Consider the following 17,686-nt stretch of genomic DNA (forward strand, 5'->3'; position numbering starts at 1 on the left):
CCTGTCCCAACTGCCACCCTCACCACGGACGACTCCTTAGCCAGTTGTGGTGCCCACCTGGATGGACATGTGCCCCTATTCAGACTGTCCACCCCCCCCCCCCCATCCACCACCTTGTGCTGCTGGACCTCCTCATGCAGGACCAAGATGGAGTCCAACATCCCAGCCCAGGCCTGCTTTGCCTCATGGCCTTGTTTTTGGATGGGGCTTGCACGTAGACAATGCTTGCTCAACACCGGTGTGGCACATACTTATGCTCAGCAGATGAGCTTCCACACGGGCATGCTATGCAGCGAAATGGAAGTGTTTCGTCTCCTGGGCGCAATGCCACCATCTCCCCTTCAGTGACATCTCTGTCCCCACCAGCTCGGTCCACGTCCACTTGGCAGTGCTTAGTGCCTTCCTCCCACTCGGTGTTTATCCACCATCACCTGCTTTCTGAAAGGGTAGATGAACAACTTTCCACTGCTCCTTAAACCTACACCCCCCAGGGACCTCAATTTTGTACTCTCTGCCCTCACCAGACCTCCCTTTGGGCCCCTGCTATGTGCTCCATCTCACAGTTATCCATGAAGGTCATCTTTCTCGTAGCCATCACTTCTGCTAGATGGGTCAGCAAATTGACGTCCATGATGGCCGAGTTTCAGAATAACCTTCACCCTAAGTTTCTCCCGAAAGTGATCTCAGAATTTCACCTCAACCAGTCCAGCCACCTCCCAGTCATCCATCCCAAGCCACGCCACTCTGGTGGACAGGACCCTGCACTCATCAGATGTCCGCCACGCTCTTTCGTTCTATCTTGACAGAACCCGCACCTTTTGCACCCCTGCACGCCTTTTTGTAGCCATTGCAGAGAGGTTGCAGGGCCAAGCCTTCTCTTCACAGCGCATATCAAAATGGGCCTCTACATGCATAACAGAGTGCTATGGGCAGTCTAATATCCTGCTGCCCAACAGGGTTAAGGCCCACTACACGTGGACACATGCGACCACCTCCACCTCCCTGGTTGACATCCCCTGGCATGACATATGCTGGGTGGTGACCTGGCACTCCGTGTATACCTTCACCGCCCACTACACCATCACCCAGGGAGTGGCGGAAGACACAGCTGTGGGCCGGCCGTCCTGTAGATGGCAATACCTTTTGCTTCCTTGCATCCGCCTCCATGCTGATCACTGCTTGATACCACCTCCACCTCCCTGCTTGACATCCCCTGGCATGACATATGCCGGGCGGTGACCTGGCACTCCGTGCATACCTTCACCGCCCACTACGCCATCACCCAGGGAGTGGCGGAAGAGACAGCTGTGGGCCGGGCCGTCCTGCAGACGGCAATACCTCTTGCTTCCTCGCATCTGCCTCCACGCTGATCACTGCTTGATACTCACCCACGTTTGAAATACATATAGGGACCATCACTCGAAGAAGAAGAGGAGGTTACTTACCTGTAACTGGAGGCTCTTTGAGATGTGTGGTCCCTATTTGTATTCCAATACCTGCCCACTGTCCCCTCTGCTGCGGTCTGCGCTATTCAAAAGTAAGAGGGTGACTAAGGGTGTATCACCCCGCACGGCCCCTTATAACCTTGCCTGGAGCATGAGGCAATGTATGATGCATGTGTGGGTCAACCGATACTGCTACTGAAAACTTCTGGCTCCGGCGCATGGCACGCATGTGCACCTGCGTTTGCAATACAGATAGGGACCACACATCTCAAAGAACTTCCAGGTTTCAGAGTAGCAGCCATGTTAGTCTGTATCCGCAAAAATAACATGAGTACTTGTGGCACCTTAGAGACTAACAAATTTATTTGAGCATAAGCTTTTGTGGGCTACAGCCCACTTCATCAGATGCATAGAATGGAACACACAGAAAGAAGATATTTATACATACAGAGAACATGAAAAGGTGGAAGTAGCCATACCAGCTGTAAGAGGCCAATCAATTGAGATGAGTTATCATCAGCAGGAGAAAAAAAACCTTTGAAGTGATAATCGAGATGACCTATAGAAGGTGTGAGGATACTTAACATGGGGAAACAGATTCAATTAGTGTAATGACCCAACCATTCCCAGTCTCTGTTTAGACCTAAGTTAATTGTATCTAATTTGCATATTAATTCAAGTTCAGCAGTCTCTCTTTGGAGTCTGTTTTTGAAGTTTTTTTGTTGCAAAATTGCCACCTTCAAGTCTGTCACTGAGTGGTTAGAGAGGTTGAAGTGTTCTCCCACTGGTTTTTGAATGTTATGATTCCTGATGTCAGATTTGTGTCCATTTATTCTTTTGTGTAGAGACTGTCCAGTTTTAAAGAACTTCCAGTTACAGGTAAGTAACTTCCTCTTCCCAATTGTCCAGTGAGACATACAGAACTTGTACCCTGATGTCTAGCTCAAAATACAGAACTCTCACATTATGACATTTTATGTACATTAAAGTGATTTGAGGTAATTTTAGAGCCTTTTAAAATCTATTGGGTATATTAAGACCTGTACAGCTGGACTATGTGTGCTAAGGAAGTCTGGATTTACAGGGGGAAAGATTTTTAGAAGTACCAATAAAACCATTTTAAAACACTCTAAAGCATTTGAAAGGTATTTGTGTGTAAAATAGCGGCATATTCAGAAGACATGGTGGTTTGAGGTGGGATAAACGTTTTACTGGCACTCTTTTGATATTGCCGGAATAATTCACTCATTGCTTTGCCACTTGTGTGTTATGCAGGTCATCCCAAATTATTACAAATAAATCTTCCAGAGCACATCCTTTTAGAATGAATTGTTTTCTCTCTCTCTCGGGTAGGGGTGTGTGTGTGTGTGTGTGTGTGTGCATCCCTCCCCCACGCAGATATGTACATAATGTTATAATACGCACATCCTTTGAGCCAAATTTTGCTCTCAGTTAATTCTACAGCCAAGGTGCTTGGCTGTAATAGCAGAATTTACCCCAGTTGATGAATTCCTCATTTTCTCTATAAATATCTTACACGCTTAAACACATTTTCCTTACATCTCTGGTCCTTTACCATTGGCAAACATTGATTATTTTCCACAACACCTGTATTTATAATGGAGCTGAAATTAACATATCTATTTTTTACTTCATTATTTATGCAACATTGATGAATTATGATAATAATTAGCACTGGTAATTTCATCAGCTTTATTAATAAAGACCTTGCACCTATAACACCTTGTCTCCACAGATCTCAAAGTGCCTTACGAACATTAACAAATTATGCCTCACCAAACTCCTGTTACAATAATTAATGCCATTTGACAGATGGAAAAACTGAGTCAAAGAGGTTAAATGGCTTGCCCAAGCTCTCATTGGAAGTCTGTGGCAAGGCTGGGCACAGAACCTAGAACTCCCAAGTCTTTGCTCTTCGTTTTAGCTACTAGCTCGTGATTTCTTTTGATCAGAGGTTTCCTGGGTTTTAATTAATGGGGTGAGCTCACAACATTGTGGTTTTTTTTGTTTGTTTGCCAGTCGGTCTTGTACAAATAGTGGCAGGTATTTTTGTTTGACACTTTTTAATGCCCAGCAAGTTCTGGATTTTTTCCCTTTAAAAATATGAATAATTGATAGCAGATTGGTTCAATTAGTATAAACAAAGAATCATTAAAAAATATGGCCAGTCATGTCGGAGTTTTTGCCTTATAAGAGAAGGGCTTTGTCTATCCTTCACATTTTTACCTAAGCTTTACCTAAAATTGCGAGCATTTCATGCATGCTAGCACTCTCAGGGTACATATGGGGTTGGTAGCCATGGTGGGAAATTTTAAGGTAAAATGTGTAGGATAGTCAAGGCTAGAGAGAGAGAGATCTGGCTGGTTGGCTTCCTAGGGTACAGGATTTTCAAAGAATTGCTTCAGGTTGGGAGGTATTTAGCTAGGAGACTCACTCCCATAATGATCATTGGGATTTGCATGACCACAGTCCTGCACAACACTTGGAAAGCGTATGAACGAATACAGTGAAACCTGCACTATGGACTAAACAACCACTGTAAAACATCCCTAGCATTTCCAGGAGAACTTAAAATATAGACCACAAGTCAATTCTCCTTTCAGTTGCACATGTGCAATTCCCATTGACTCCAGCTGGAGTCATACCTGCATAACTCAGAGCAGAATTTGTCCCAGTGTCTATTATGCAAGAGGGTTTTTTTGGCTCCTTGGGTGACCACTTAAAACAGGGTTCATTCTATTTGATATTCTTTGTAATTCAAATGCATTACTTCACTGGAACTGGCAGTACCTGGGAGCAAACTACCATCTCTTGAATGCAGTTGCCTGCACCTCCCAAGTGCTAGGGCATCAGAATATCTTTTTTTTTTTTTTTTGCTTTGTCCACACTGGTCAAAGAGAAACTATGGAGTGAAGAATGGTGTGCTCTGCTACAGCTGAATGGCCTCAGATCCCCATCAATATTGATGGAGTTAATTCTTTCACAATTACTGGCATATTGGAGCTAGCTGACAGAATCAAGATGGCCTGTCTATTAACTAAGGCCACCAGAACCCTTTAAGGCTCATTCTGTAGCAGAGCAGCATTTGGTCAGCAGCATCTGCAGCACCGGTATTGCATGCCTGCAGAATGCCTACTGTCGCTCTGTAGGGTGCAGCAATGTGCGTATTCATATAGTGACTCCATTGAAAGAAAAGGGCAGATTTTCTCACTGTTATGTCACCAGGAGGCAGAAATAAGCTTTGTTAGTGCCTTCTTTTCCCCTCCCTTTCTTTAATAATAAAATATTGGCCGGTTGTAACAATATCCAGCACTGATGCTTTTAACGTTTTCACCTTATTTCAAAAGGTGAATTCAATTGTGGTCTGTTCTGTGGACTTGGAGCCAGAAACTCCTGAGTTCTAATCCCTGCTCTGACACTGATTCTTTCTGTGGGCTTGGGCAAATCACTTAATCTCTCTGTGCCCCAGCTTCCCCATCTGTAAAATGGAAATAACAGTACTTCCCTAATACACAGGGTTATTGTGATGATCAGTGAATTAGGGCTTCATCCTGAAAACACTTAGGTGCATGAATAGTCCAATTTAAGTCACTAGGACTACTCACATGCATAAATATTGGCATGATTAGAACGTTAGTATTTTGAGAAAGAGCTCTGATGATAGAAAGGGCTATGGAAACGCCAAGAATAAATACCCAGTTTTTCCAATTCTTGCAAATTGATCATGAGTCTTGTGACACATGGTGCTTTTTCTTAAAGTTCCAGGTCCTGGAATCCTGTGATTATAGAGAATTTCAGCTTTCTCATATTTTTATGTTTCTAGCCTTCATGGTTACTGAGGAAAGCTTCAGAATGGGACCCTGAGAGACAAACACCAGAATGCAAATGAAAAGAACCCCAAATTTACAATTTTTTAAAGAAATCTTATACATTTTAAGACAATCTCATAATTTTGCAGGGCCTGACTCATGATTTTTGAAAGCCTGGTTTTGGCAATACTGCACATGTGTAAGCATTATAAACTATATCTTTAGGCAGACAAGTGAAGACAGAATCTGTACTTTCATGCTACCCCCCATTAGAATTACAGCTTGCCCTTTTATTTTCAGTAATTGCTCTAATTCCTTGTAATAACAACACCAGTTATACCAATGCTGATTCCATCATAGCAATATGAAGCGCTTGATTTCTTCAGTTACTTTGCCCATGGAATTTCCATTACCTATACGGGGTGGCTGCAACATTGGACATTCTACCTGTACCATCTATCTGTGGTTGTTTAAAGACCTGAATAGTTTATGGACTACTGACAGAAGGTAACCAGGATCCCCATGGGTTTTCATTATGCCATTGATTAAAACAAAAACAAACAAACAAAAACCCCACCACACATACGTGGTTGAGGAAAGGACTGAAAAATACCATAATCTTGTCTGACAGTTGCACTGTATGCTGATTATATGTTCCTTTTGAAACTGGGTGAAAATCCCTTTTGCTTAGCATAAATATTTTTAGATTTGTTTCTTTAAAAAAAAAAAGGAAGCTGGTGCTTATTGTTGTCTCAAAATCATCTCTGCTATTGTTTGGAAAAGATTATTGATTGGATTGTTAATTTAAACAGTCTGTGGTGGTTGTGACAGTGCACATGGTTACAATTAACCTTGCGATGCAGAATTCATTATTGAAGAAGCACTAATGAGCCATTCTAAGGTCTGTACTGATCGCAGAATGCCTGGATGCAGCAGATCACTATTGGCCGCAATGTCATTCCTCGTCTTTAGTGTCACACAGTCTGTGAGGGATGGAGAGATATAAAATATTTGTTAAGGTATTTGTGTTAAAATCTTCCTCTCTACTAGCCTATACTAGCATTGTGTGCATACCCAGTAAAATATTTCTGACATGATCTCTCCTACCCCCAAATCAGCTGTCTACTGGATGTGCTGTAAGATCAAGCAACGTGACATTTGAAGCAACATTGGGAGAACTATAAAGTACTGACCATGTGGGCCTCAGCCACAGAGTTCAGATCCAGATCTGAACATCCACAAAGATGGCAAGTGTTCATTCTGATTTGGAGTTCTGATTCAGGGCTATCTATGCATTAAACTGGTTGCTTACGGCCAAGGGCTTACTTGCAGTTACCTTCCTTAGTGCAGGTTTGGCTGTATGTGTTGTTTATAGCATTTGTTCCATAGCGAAAGTTATCATTATAGTGCAGTTATGGTCTGTTAGAAAAGTGACTGTGTGAACCTTTGACCAAGGTACTATCTGTGTGCATTTTAGCATTCTGTCTATTGACTTCAAGGACACAATACATTTGTGCTGCTACTTCTTCCTGTTAGCTTGCAGAGCTCATATGGGTATGTGAGACTGAACTGGAATCTGTTATAATCAGGATTATTAACTGAGTTTCAACTGCAGAACCTTCACTGCACATCTCAACCTACCCTAAATACAGTTTATCACAGGATTGTAGAACTAAAAGTATTTCTAGGCAATCACAACCACAGACATGGTGCAATAAAACCTTTATAGCTCCCTGTCGCACACAGCTCCACCACATCTGTCATTTAGGCCATTTCTTGGGCTGCTGTCTGTGCAAGCCTTTTTAGAAATACCTGTAATTGCAAAACAGGCTTTTTCTGTTATCACTGTGAATCTACCAAAATATGTCTATCAGACTCAGGTTCAGTTAGGCTCTTCCGCTCTTAGCAGGGGGAATGCCAGAAGCTGCTCTGCTCTGGAGCTTAGATGCTCTGTGGGAGCATAGCCACGGGAACTCTCTGCTATGGAGTTTCCATTGTGTCATGCAGAACACAAGGCCGGTCTAGAGTGAAGCTGGAGAGCCAGAAAGGAGAGCAGGGAAAAGAAAACTCATTTGACTTTAATGCTGTGAACTGTACATTGACAAATTCTCCAAGTATTAGAGGGCCTGATCTAACTCCCAGTGCAGTCAGTGGCAATCTTTCCATTGACTGCAGGAGGAGTTGGATTGGGGCTATGGTCACAACAAAGGAGGGTCGTGAACATGAATCAGAACCTGACTTGGAGGCTGGAAGGACAAGTATCCATGAGACAATCTCTTTCTTCAGAAAGTGAAGAAACTCTGGTCTAGCAGAGAGAGCTAGTCCTAGGGATGTGCAATCATTTGGCCACCTGTAGTTGCCCCTTCGACATTCACAAAATTCCTGGACAGGGCATGGCGGGCTGCATAAACTGGCACCCCTTGCAGGTGACTTCCCCTAAAAATAGGCCAGACTGGCACTGCTAGTAGATCCGACTAATGGGGAATGTTTTACAATCTCCATTATCATTATTTCCCCAACTCAGCCTAGCCATCTTAAAGTGGCTGATTTCTTGTAGGCCTTGTGGCAGATGCGAGTCTTGAGAAAGGATTTAAAGAAGGAGAGGGACAGATCAGTTCAGGGAGGTGATCCATTGGATGAGGAGCAGCGTGTAAGAAATTGCAAAGATGTTTTGGGGAGTAGAGAAGTAGGTGGTCCAGGCTGGTCTCATTGGCAAAGAAGAAAAGGGCCGGGGTGACGTGATAAAAGACAAAGAGTCCTGTGGCATCTTATAGACTAACAGACGTCTTGGAGCATAAGCTTTCATGGGTGAATACCCATTTCGTCAGACGCATACCCACTTCGTCACCCACGAAAGCTTATGCTCCAATACGTCTGTTAGTCTATGAGGTGCCACAGGACTCTTTGTCGCTTTTTACAGATCCAGACTAACATGGCTACCCCTCTGATACATGATAAAAGACAGACATAGATAAGGAAGGAGGGGTAAAACTGGGAAGGGCCTTGAAAGTGGGAACAAGAAACTTGAACTTCATGTGGTGTAAGAGGGGAAGTTAATAAAGGGATTCGAAAAGGAAGAGGATGTGGCCAGAAGAACAGGCAAGAAGTACGGCTTTAGCAGCTGTGCTCTATATGGACTGGAAGAAGGTGATGTTGGTGTCAGGGAAGCTGAAGAAGAGCAGGTTACAGTACTTATGGCATGTGGTGATGAGTGCCTTGGTCAGAGTTTTTGAGTCTGGACAATAAAAAGCAGGATTCTAAAAACATTATGGAAGAAGAATGGAAAGATTTTGAAACAGTCTGGATATATGGGGCAAAGAGAGGGAATGATTCCTGGGTTATGGGTCTGATTGCCAGGCAGGATGGAGATGTTGTCAAGAGTAACAGACAATGCAGGGTTTGTGTGTGCGTGCGTGTGTGCATATTGAGCCTTAATTTACTTTCTGTTAAATTTCATTCCATTCCTCCCGGTGCTGATTTCATGTGTGACTGAAGCTAGTAACTCTGTGATTAGTGCATGGGGTCCCTGTCTGAGTGGGTTTGCTTGATATATCCCAGCATTGTGCAGCCTTTGTGGACATCAATTAGTTGCTGTTGCAATGAACTCTTCTCTTACATGTTGTGTGGTGTGCTTGTTCAGATTACTGACATTAAAATGAACTTCAGTTTTTGCCGGGAGTTAACCCTGGAGGACCAACCAAGTGTCATGTCAGGTTCTGCAGGCGCCATCTCAGCAATAATCCCCTGAGTCACTCTCAGTTAGAGATGAGCTCAAATCACAAAATCTGTGTCTGGACACCTCATAGTTCAGGATGTGCAGATCCTTGGTTTTGGTTTGATCCATCATAACGATAGGTGCCGTTTGCAAAATCTGGATCTAGTTCTGTGCTGAGATTTAAAACACTCCAAAAATAGGGGTTCTTCTTAGCCAGGGTTTTGGTCTGGGCCTGTCACTACTCTCAATGAGACTGTTTATTCCAGCTCTTAATAGAATAACATTAACAGACTCTGACACTGATTTCTCCTTCCTTTAATACTGCCTCCCCTTTATGTTCTGTTCATTTCTTAATTTATGAACATGTATTTTACCACTAGATGTCCTTAGTTCTCACGCCGATCCCACACTAGCATAACCAGAGACCCAGAATCCTACAGCAATTGGTGACTGTATAATAACTGATTTATAAGAAGGGCTATTCTCTGTCAGCATTATTGGGTTACCCAGCCACTGAGAAATCATTTACGTAACTGCTGAGAAAATACAAGCTTCCAAATATTGTATACTAATTATGGGAAAGTACAACAGAAGGAGAGAAACATTGCTGAGGGATTTGGTAGTGAAAGGTACATTCTCACATGCACATTTGTAACCACTAAGGAATGACAGACCTTAATTTCTTTACTAGCAAAATATCTTCTACTTTTCTACTCTGACCACCTTCCTACAAATGTTCCTACAACAATGAAGTTAAAAGGCTTTTTTTTCTCTCCCTATTGATAGCTGCCCAATAATAGCAGGTGTGCAAGAGGCAAAAGATTGTGTATTTGTATATTTCCTGAAGATGTCCAAAACTACATTTAGTGTGTGTGTGTCTTATATACATACACACACACTTCCTTTATATACCACTTTCTCCCATGCAGTATGCAGTGTTAATACTTGTATGTACAACAGAGGGGTGAAAAACATAATGTTTTCTGAGAAGGAAGACCATATTTAACTCCAGGTGACCAAAGACTGTTTCAACCTTGAATGGTGATCTTTGGGTATAGTACTTTATTTCAGTGGTGTGGCTTTTTTTCTCTTGTTCTGTTTTGCAGAAGGAACACTCATCCTACCTTGGTTTGCTTGTTTGTTTATATTTTCCCCCTCCAGAAAGCCCATTGCTGACCCTGCTACCGTGGTACTGCTGTTTCACAAAGCTGGAGTCGACACGCATGTAGGGGAGAGGGTTGTCACTCTGGCAATTTGTCCTTCCCAAATAGATGTGACTGTTTTGCTAGCTTTCCCTTATTTATTCCTTTTGGTTAGTTCGTTTGCGGGAGTTGGTGGCTTTTTGTTTTTGTTTTTTTTTAACCTGGAGGGTTAGCTATGCAATTTGGTTTCTTCTCTGCCAACCAACTTGAGTAGCACAGAGCTCTTAAAAAAACCACCCCCTTCATGCTATCCCTTGCCCCTTTTCCATACCCTGCTGCTCCCACTCAAGCAAAGTTTACAGAATCACTCTTTTATTTGTAAATCTTTGGACAGTGGGAAGGGAAGCTTTGAAAAGAGGAATAAAATCTCATTGCAACCAAGTCCTTCAATCAGGCTGAATTAACTGCCAGTTAAAACATAATTCCATTCCTATTAAGATGGATGAGTTCCCTCTGAAAGTGGGAGCTTCTGATTTCTTTCTTTCTCTCACTTTCTTTTAAAAATGTTTTTAAGAGCTCTGAACAAATTACTGCTTTGCCAATGGGGAATTGGGCAGGGATTACTCTGATTTTTTGTGTGCCCAGCAGCGAAAGGGTTAATGCCTGCTTTCCTCTTCGGTATCCGCTAGTTGCAGCCCATGTTGTGATCAGTCCATGTCCATGTGCATTTTGTCCCCCAATTTAATAACAAGTCATTAAAAAAGTAAACAGTAATAATGACAGTCCTCTCCAATTTTCTCCAGGACACCCTACCTGCCTGCAATTCACCACAAACATGACGGAGGCTGTAAAAACCTATAAGTGGCAATGCATTGAGTGCAAATCCTGCAGCCTTTGTGGGACCTCTGAAAATGATGTGAGTTGGTTTTTTTAATGTAAATTAGTGCTGGTGAAAGCAACTGCAATGACTGCCCTAGAATACTGTCCTGTGTTTCACTACAAAACTGTAAAACACTGGCAGCAGCGATGGGTCACTCCTCCATTGCTCCTTCAGTATACCTGAGCCCTGACTTGGAAAGAACCTCTCTAGTCCAGTCGCAGGAACTCATTTAATCATTTGTCTCTCCTGAGATTATCATGGGTGCCATATAAGGCCAATTTAGATGATAGTATTTGTGATTTGGACACTTGTCCCATAGAAACTGGACTGAAGCCACAAACCCAATGTCACATAGGTCATTGAACAGCTGTGATCTGGGCTGGGTTTGAATGGGTGGTGGTCTAGAGATGGCAGGTATATCTCCTATTACTAATCTCCCATGTCACGCAATTTGAAGCTCATATGAACTTCAATCTTTATGATAAAACCCAAAACCATGGAAACATTCGGGTTGGAAGGGACTTTTTATTGATAATCTAGTCTATTTCCTTTGCTCCATAGCAAGATAAACGTCAAGCAGCTCTCTGGATTTTGTTTTTAGCAATAAAACAGAAAAATCTTAAGAGTCTGGGTGCATTCTGTTTTAAGAGCGAAGGGGGGATTTTCAGTACAGTATATGGGTGTCACCCCGCCCGAACATAGTTTTTTGTGACAATGTGAAGAGCTACAGTCCTCGTGATAGGAACAGCTCATTTACAGACCCCCCCTCACTAACCTGCTGAACTTTGCAAAATTTGTTCTGTCCAGGCTGGAGAGTAAAAGGGTCCTGGCAAGAGGGGATGCTCTGGAATAGGTAACACCAGAAATGATCAGAGGAATGGAGAACCTACCTTTTGAGAGGAGACTTAAGCTTGGCTTGTTTAACCTAACCAAATGAAGGCTGACGGGAAATAAATCAGTGGGATAAGTACCAGGGAGGGAGCGGAGTTATTTAAGTGCTGAAAGGGCCAGTGCTGAAAGAAGAACACATTGGATATAAACTGGCCATCAGCAAGTTTAGGCTTAAAATTAGGTGAAGGTTTCTGGAACAGCCTTCCAAGGGAAGCAGTGGGGGCAAAAACCCAACTGGTTTCAAGACTGAGCTTGATAAGTTTATGGAGGAGGTGATATATTATTGAGACTGCCTACAGTGGCATGTAGCCCATCTGTGGCTGCTAGTAGCAAATATCCCAAATGGATGGAGATGGGACACTAGATGGGGAGGACTCTCTGTTACTACAGATAATTCTTTCTAGGGTCTCTGGCTGGTAGGTCTTGTTCACATGTTCAGGGTCTAACTGATCACCATTTTTGGGGTCGGAAACGAATTTCATTCTGGGTCAGATTAGCAGACACCCTGGGAGGTTTTTTTTGCTTTCCTCTGCAGCATGAGGCATGGGTCACTTGCTGGTTTGAACTAGAGTAAACGGTGAATTCTGTGTAACTTGAAGTTTTTAAATCATGATTTGAGGACTTCAGTAACTCAGCCAGAGGTTATGGGTCTATTACAGGAGTGGCCTATTATGAGATTCTGTGGCCTGCAATGTGCAGGTCAGACTAGATGACCATGATGGTCCATTCTGGCCTTAAAGTCTATGAGGGTATAATGAAGTGGGAAATCCAATCTCATATATGGGTGTGGTCTGGGGGTAAATGTCTCTCTGTTTATCTGATCTTGCTAGTGCATTCCCCCAGCTCAAAGGGAGATTTATCAGTTAGAAACTCAAGCTGTCTTGTTCAAGTCAGATGTGGCCAGAAGGGGTCGTTGTGGCAAAGTGAGGAGAGTGTGGTGGTTGACCCTGGAAGCAGAAATGTGAGGTTTTGTAAATCCATTCATGTTCCCTATGTGCTTATTGTTAAAGCTGTGTTCAAATGTGTGCAGTACTGATTTACATATGCTTGTGTTCCCACCTCAGCAATAGACTAATCAACATTCTCTCTGTCTCTCTGTCTCTCTCTTGCTTCCCCCCTCTCCCCGCCAACAATTCTGCTTCAGGACCAGCTGCTCTTCTGTGATGACTGCGACCGTGGCTATCACATGTATTGCTTAAACCCACCAGTGTCTGAACCTCCAGAAGGTAACATGTTCTGGAAGTCTACATCGAGAGCCACAGCAGGGCCCATGGGGAGGAGGGAGGAAATTCAGAAGGTGGTCTTGGGCAAGGTGGGTGAAGGAATTGGGAACCAGACTTAGAGCAATGAGGCAGAGGCAAAATGTCAGGTAGCTTTGTAGTGCACATCTGATTGCTGACAGTTGGCTACCAGGGAGGCAGATCAAGGACCCAGTCCTGAAGGAAAACAAGAGACCATTTGGAAGGGCTGGAGATTCTGTACTGAGGAAAGCCTGAGCTAGAAGTCTCCTGTCTAGTGGGGATGAGGGCTGATAATTTGGTGGGTCTGGGCCCTGTTTAACATTAATCTACCTCTCAAATATGGGGAGTTTACAATACTCCATGTTGGAGAATGTGGGGAGTAGGCTGTCCTAAAGTGAAAGGCTGTGCCAGCCACACTGAGTAAGGCTTGCAAGGATGCATCCGAAGAAGTGGGTATTCACCCACGAAAGCTCATGCTCCTATACGTCTGTTAGTCTATAAGATGCCACAGGACTCTTTGCTGCTTTTACAGATCCAGACTAACACGGCTACCCCTTTGATACTTGGATGCAAGAGTTATTCTTCAGCTGCGCTACAGTTCAGGGATGCCTTGTTGGTGAAGTACAACTCCACCAATTACATCAAATATTTTATTGACCATCTGCCACAGGAGCAGAAGGACCAATTTCAAGCCCTTATTTCAGAAGAAGAGACAATTGCCAAAGCATCCTTGCAAGCCTTACTCAGTGTGGCTGGCACAGCCTTTCACTTTATGTCTTCAGTTATATTTATGTGTCGAGGTTCATGGCTGCAATCCTCTGGTCTTCCTAGAGAAGTGTAGCATACATTAGAAGATCTTCCCTTGGAAGGGCCCAAGCTCTTCAGCAATCAGACAGATGAGTCCCTGAACTCTCACAAAGACCCTGCAATTCTTGGGCATTTACATCCCTGCAACAACAACAACAAAAATATAACAAGTCACAGACAGTCCAACAGTCTCGCCCAGTTCAGTATTTCACCTTCCACAAGCAGTATTCTATTGCTGCCTCCTAGTCACCAACTTCATCCAAGTGGCCATTTTGGCCTATTGGTTGACAGTCATGAGTCACCACACTGTATGAATCCTACGCTGTAACATTCTGTCCTCCATCCACTTATGGGGATTCTCTCTCCCATTTCACACCTTCCTGGGAGCTCATCAAACAGATGGATACTGGAAATAATTTCATTAGGATACACCATCCCATTCAACTCCTTCCCCCTTCTCCCTGTCCCTTTTCAAAAACCCTTCTCATCAGGGTCTCTTGAAGCAGGAAGCTCAATCCCTCCTGTTACTGGGGGAATTGAATTGGTTCCTCCCAAATTCAACAGAAGAAGGTTTTACATTTTTGCATTCATCTTCCACAAGGATTCATCTACCACAAGGATCATCCTCATAGATGCATCCATGCGAGGTTGGGGAGCTCACTTTCAGGACTCCACAGCACAGGGCAAATGGGCCCACAGGAATTGTTGCTCTACATCAATGTTATTGAGCTCAGGGCAGTCCAATATGTATCCCTTCACTTCCTACTCAGGATCCAGGGTCACTCCGTAAGAGGCATGACAGACAACCGAGCGATGATATACTACGTCAACCACCAAGGAGGCGCAACATCCCAATCTTTATGTGCAGAGGAAATAAAGCTCTGGAACTGGTGTCTCACCCACCAAATTGACATCTCAGCCCATCTACCGGGTCTGCAGAACACCTTTGCAGACACTCTGAGCAGACATTTGTGCCAGGATCACAAATAAGAAGATCTTTCTCACCTGGGGTTCTTCAGCGATAGACCTCTTCGTGACTCCAATACAAAATGCCATCACCTCTGCCTTAGGGGAGGACTTGGTCACAACTCCCTGGAAGATTCCTTCTTCAGCCCTTAGCCTCAGGTTCTGCTATACACTTATCAACACCATTGCTCCTCAGAGTCCTGAATAGGCTGAAACAGCAGAAAGCAGTGGTTATCCTCTTAGCTCCAAAATGGTTGAGACAAGTATAGTTCCCACCCTAATCTCACCTTATTACACCTCTGGGCTTGGCTCCTCGATGGCTCTTGGGCCTAGAACAGGATTTTTCTCTTGAGCTGCAGTCTGTGCTGCTGAATAGTAGGAAGCCTGTCCTGAGGAAAACCTACTGTGAGGGGCCAGACCATCTCGGACCAGCTGCTGACCTGCACCCTGACTAACTTCACTGCAACCAATGAGCCCAGCTTCACTGCCTTGGAACTGACACAGTAGCCACAGCTCCTCATTGGCAGCTGGTTTAGCAGCTCTGCTTATAAAACTGGCCTCCCAGCAGATCAGCAGCTGCTAAATGCATATCATATCTGCAACTGTGCTTGCCTTGTTCCAGTCCCTGCTCCTGCTTTTGCTCCAGCCCATTCTCCATTAGCTTCTGGCTTTGATCCCCGGCTCTGTCCCTGGCCTATAACTCTAGTTTACCCTCTAGCTCTGGCATTCAACTTCTGTCCTGGTACTGACGTTGGCTCGTTTCTGGTCTCTGCCCACCCTGGACCCAGGGTTAAACAGTAGGCTGAACTGTCATTTCTGACTTTGGTGAACAGCTGTCATTCTCCCTCTCTGAGTCTTACCTCTCTATCATACATGACTACCTATTAAATTGAAAAAAAAATATGTAGGCTTATCATTCAGCTCTATTAAAGTTCACCTGGCTGCCATTACAGCCTTTTCACCAGCCAGTTGAAGGGGTGTCACTTTTTGTGCAACCACTACAAGATTCCTGAAGGGATTGGCCAACCTCTTTCCTCACATAGGACAGTCTACACCACTTTGGAACCTTAATTTAGTTCTCAATGCCTTGAGAAACCCCCTTTGAACATATGGGGAGTTATTCCCTGCTGCAAAAACCTGCATTCCTCATAGCCATTGCTTCAGCCAGAAGAATAAGTGAATTGGGAGCTCTTATGACTGATCCATCATGTACTGTGTTCTACCGAGGCAAGGTGACTTTGTCCTCATGTTTGCTTCTTATCTGAAGTCTCATCAGACTTTCACATCAACCAGGACATTCAGCTACTGCTCTTTTTTACCCCAAACCTCATGCTTCAATGGAAGAGACCAGTCTCAAAACTTTAGATGTGAAAAGAGCCCTTGCTTTCTATCTCAACAAGACTAAACCCTTCAAATCCTCTCCTAGACTTGTTGTCTCCATTTCAGAGAGAATGAAAGGAGCTCCTCTTTTCACCCAAAGACTATCTAAATGGGTCTTAGGATGTATCTTAGCATGTTACGAAGCTTTTGGGGTACACCATCTATGTTGGGAACTGCTCATTCCACTAGGGTGAAATCCACCTCTATAACCCCGCTTAAGAACATATCATTCCAGACATTTGCAAAGCTGCCATCTGGTAATTGGTGCACACCTTTTCCCAGCATTATGTTGTCGTTCACACCTCTAGATCAGCTGCAGCCTTTGGTGAGGCTTTGCGCCAAACTGTTCTGAACTTGTCTGCTCAGTACCCTTCTCCGTACCTGAGGTACTTTTGGGAGTCACCTAACATGGAGCCCCCATAGGAACAATAACTTGAAGAAGGAGAGGTTTCTTACCTGTACAGTAACTGGAATTCTTTGAAATATTATGTCCCTAGGGGTACTCCACTCTGCCCTCCCTTTCCTCTCTGCTTCAGAGTCCTTGCCTTTGAACTTTGGGGTTGAGAAGAAACTGGAGCAATGGCAGGTCTGCCCCTCCCTATATATTCTCCATCTGGAGCATGAAGATGTGTGGGTGCAGGCACAGACCCATGGATGCTGTTGCTAAAAAATCTCTGATGAAAGGCGCATGGGTGCGCATGCACACACATGGTGCACCCATAGGGTCAAAACATCTTGAAGAACTCCAGTTACTGTAGAGGTAAGGAATCTCTCCTTTTCTTCCCCAGTAGAGTTTATAAATGCCCTAATTAGAGATGGTCTTATGGTTTAGGCCTGTCTCTAATGTTTTATGGGAATGGTTTTGTTTTTGTTAATCCACATACAATGTCATTAAACATGGAGTTATAATGGCCAGTGAGATTCCATCTTCTTGTTGTGTTCAGGCAGCATGTGCAGTGCCTCCTTGACATACTTAGACTAGCCAAAAACTATTTAGGGTAGTTTTCAGTGCTGTTCAGACCATCTGTACCTTGGAAACGGAGACATTTTCAGATCTGTATTATATTCAGTACATAGTTATGTCCTTGGAAGAAATTGCACTTGAAAGTGTTTCTGCTGGTTCTGATTTGTTAGTTGGTTTTGGAACATAAGAACTGGCCCATTGATCTACTAGTTCTTGAGGTTGGTGGGCCTCCAATTAAAATCAATAGAGCCCAATAGAAACTGACAGAGGCCTAAAGAATGATTCTAATGGAGTGTATTGGAATGTCTAACAGGGCTGAGACAAGAATAATTATGAATCAACTATGTAGCCATGATGTGTAAGACCACAGGAGTTTTATGTTTTTTTAAATTTTGCTAAAGAGGAAACCAAACTGACAGGGAGAA

At 43.7% G+C, this 17,686-nt stretch overlaps 1 protein-coding gene across 1 annotated transcript in view; it reads left to right on the plus strand.

The window, feature by feature from the left end:
• The window catches only part of DPF3 (double PHD fingers 3), a 200,691-nt gene that overhangs the window by 182,421 nt on the left and 584 nt on the right, over nucleotides 1-17,686 (plus strand). The window contains exons 9-10 of the mRNA XM_065402481.1: nucleotides 10,936-11,048; nucleotides 13,048-13,129. Of these exons, the coding sequence (XP_065258553.1) occupies nucleotides 10,936-11,048; nucleotides 13,048-13,129 (195 nt within the window). The remainder of the gene's footprint in view (nucleotides 1-10,935; nucleotides 11,049-13,047; nucleotides 13,130-17,686) is intronic.

The sequence above is a fragment of the Emys orbicularis genome, chromosome 4 (genome assembly GCF_028017835.1).
Source record: "Emys orbicularis isolate rEmyOrb1 chromosome 4, rEmyOrb1.hap1, whole genome shotgun sequence".
In the NCBI taxonomy this organism is placed as follows: Eukaryota; Metazoa; Chordata; order Testudines; family Emydidae; genus Emys; species Emys orbicularis.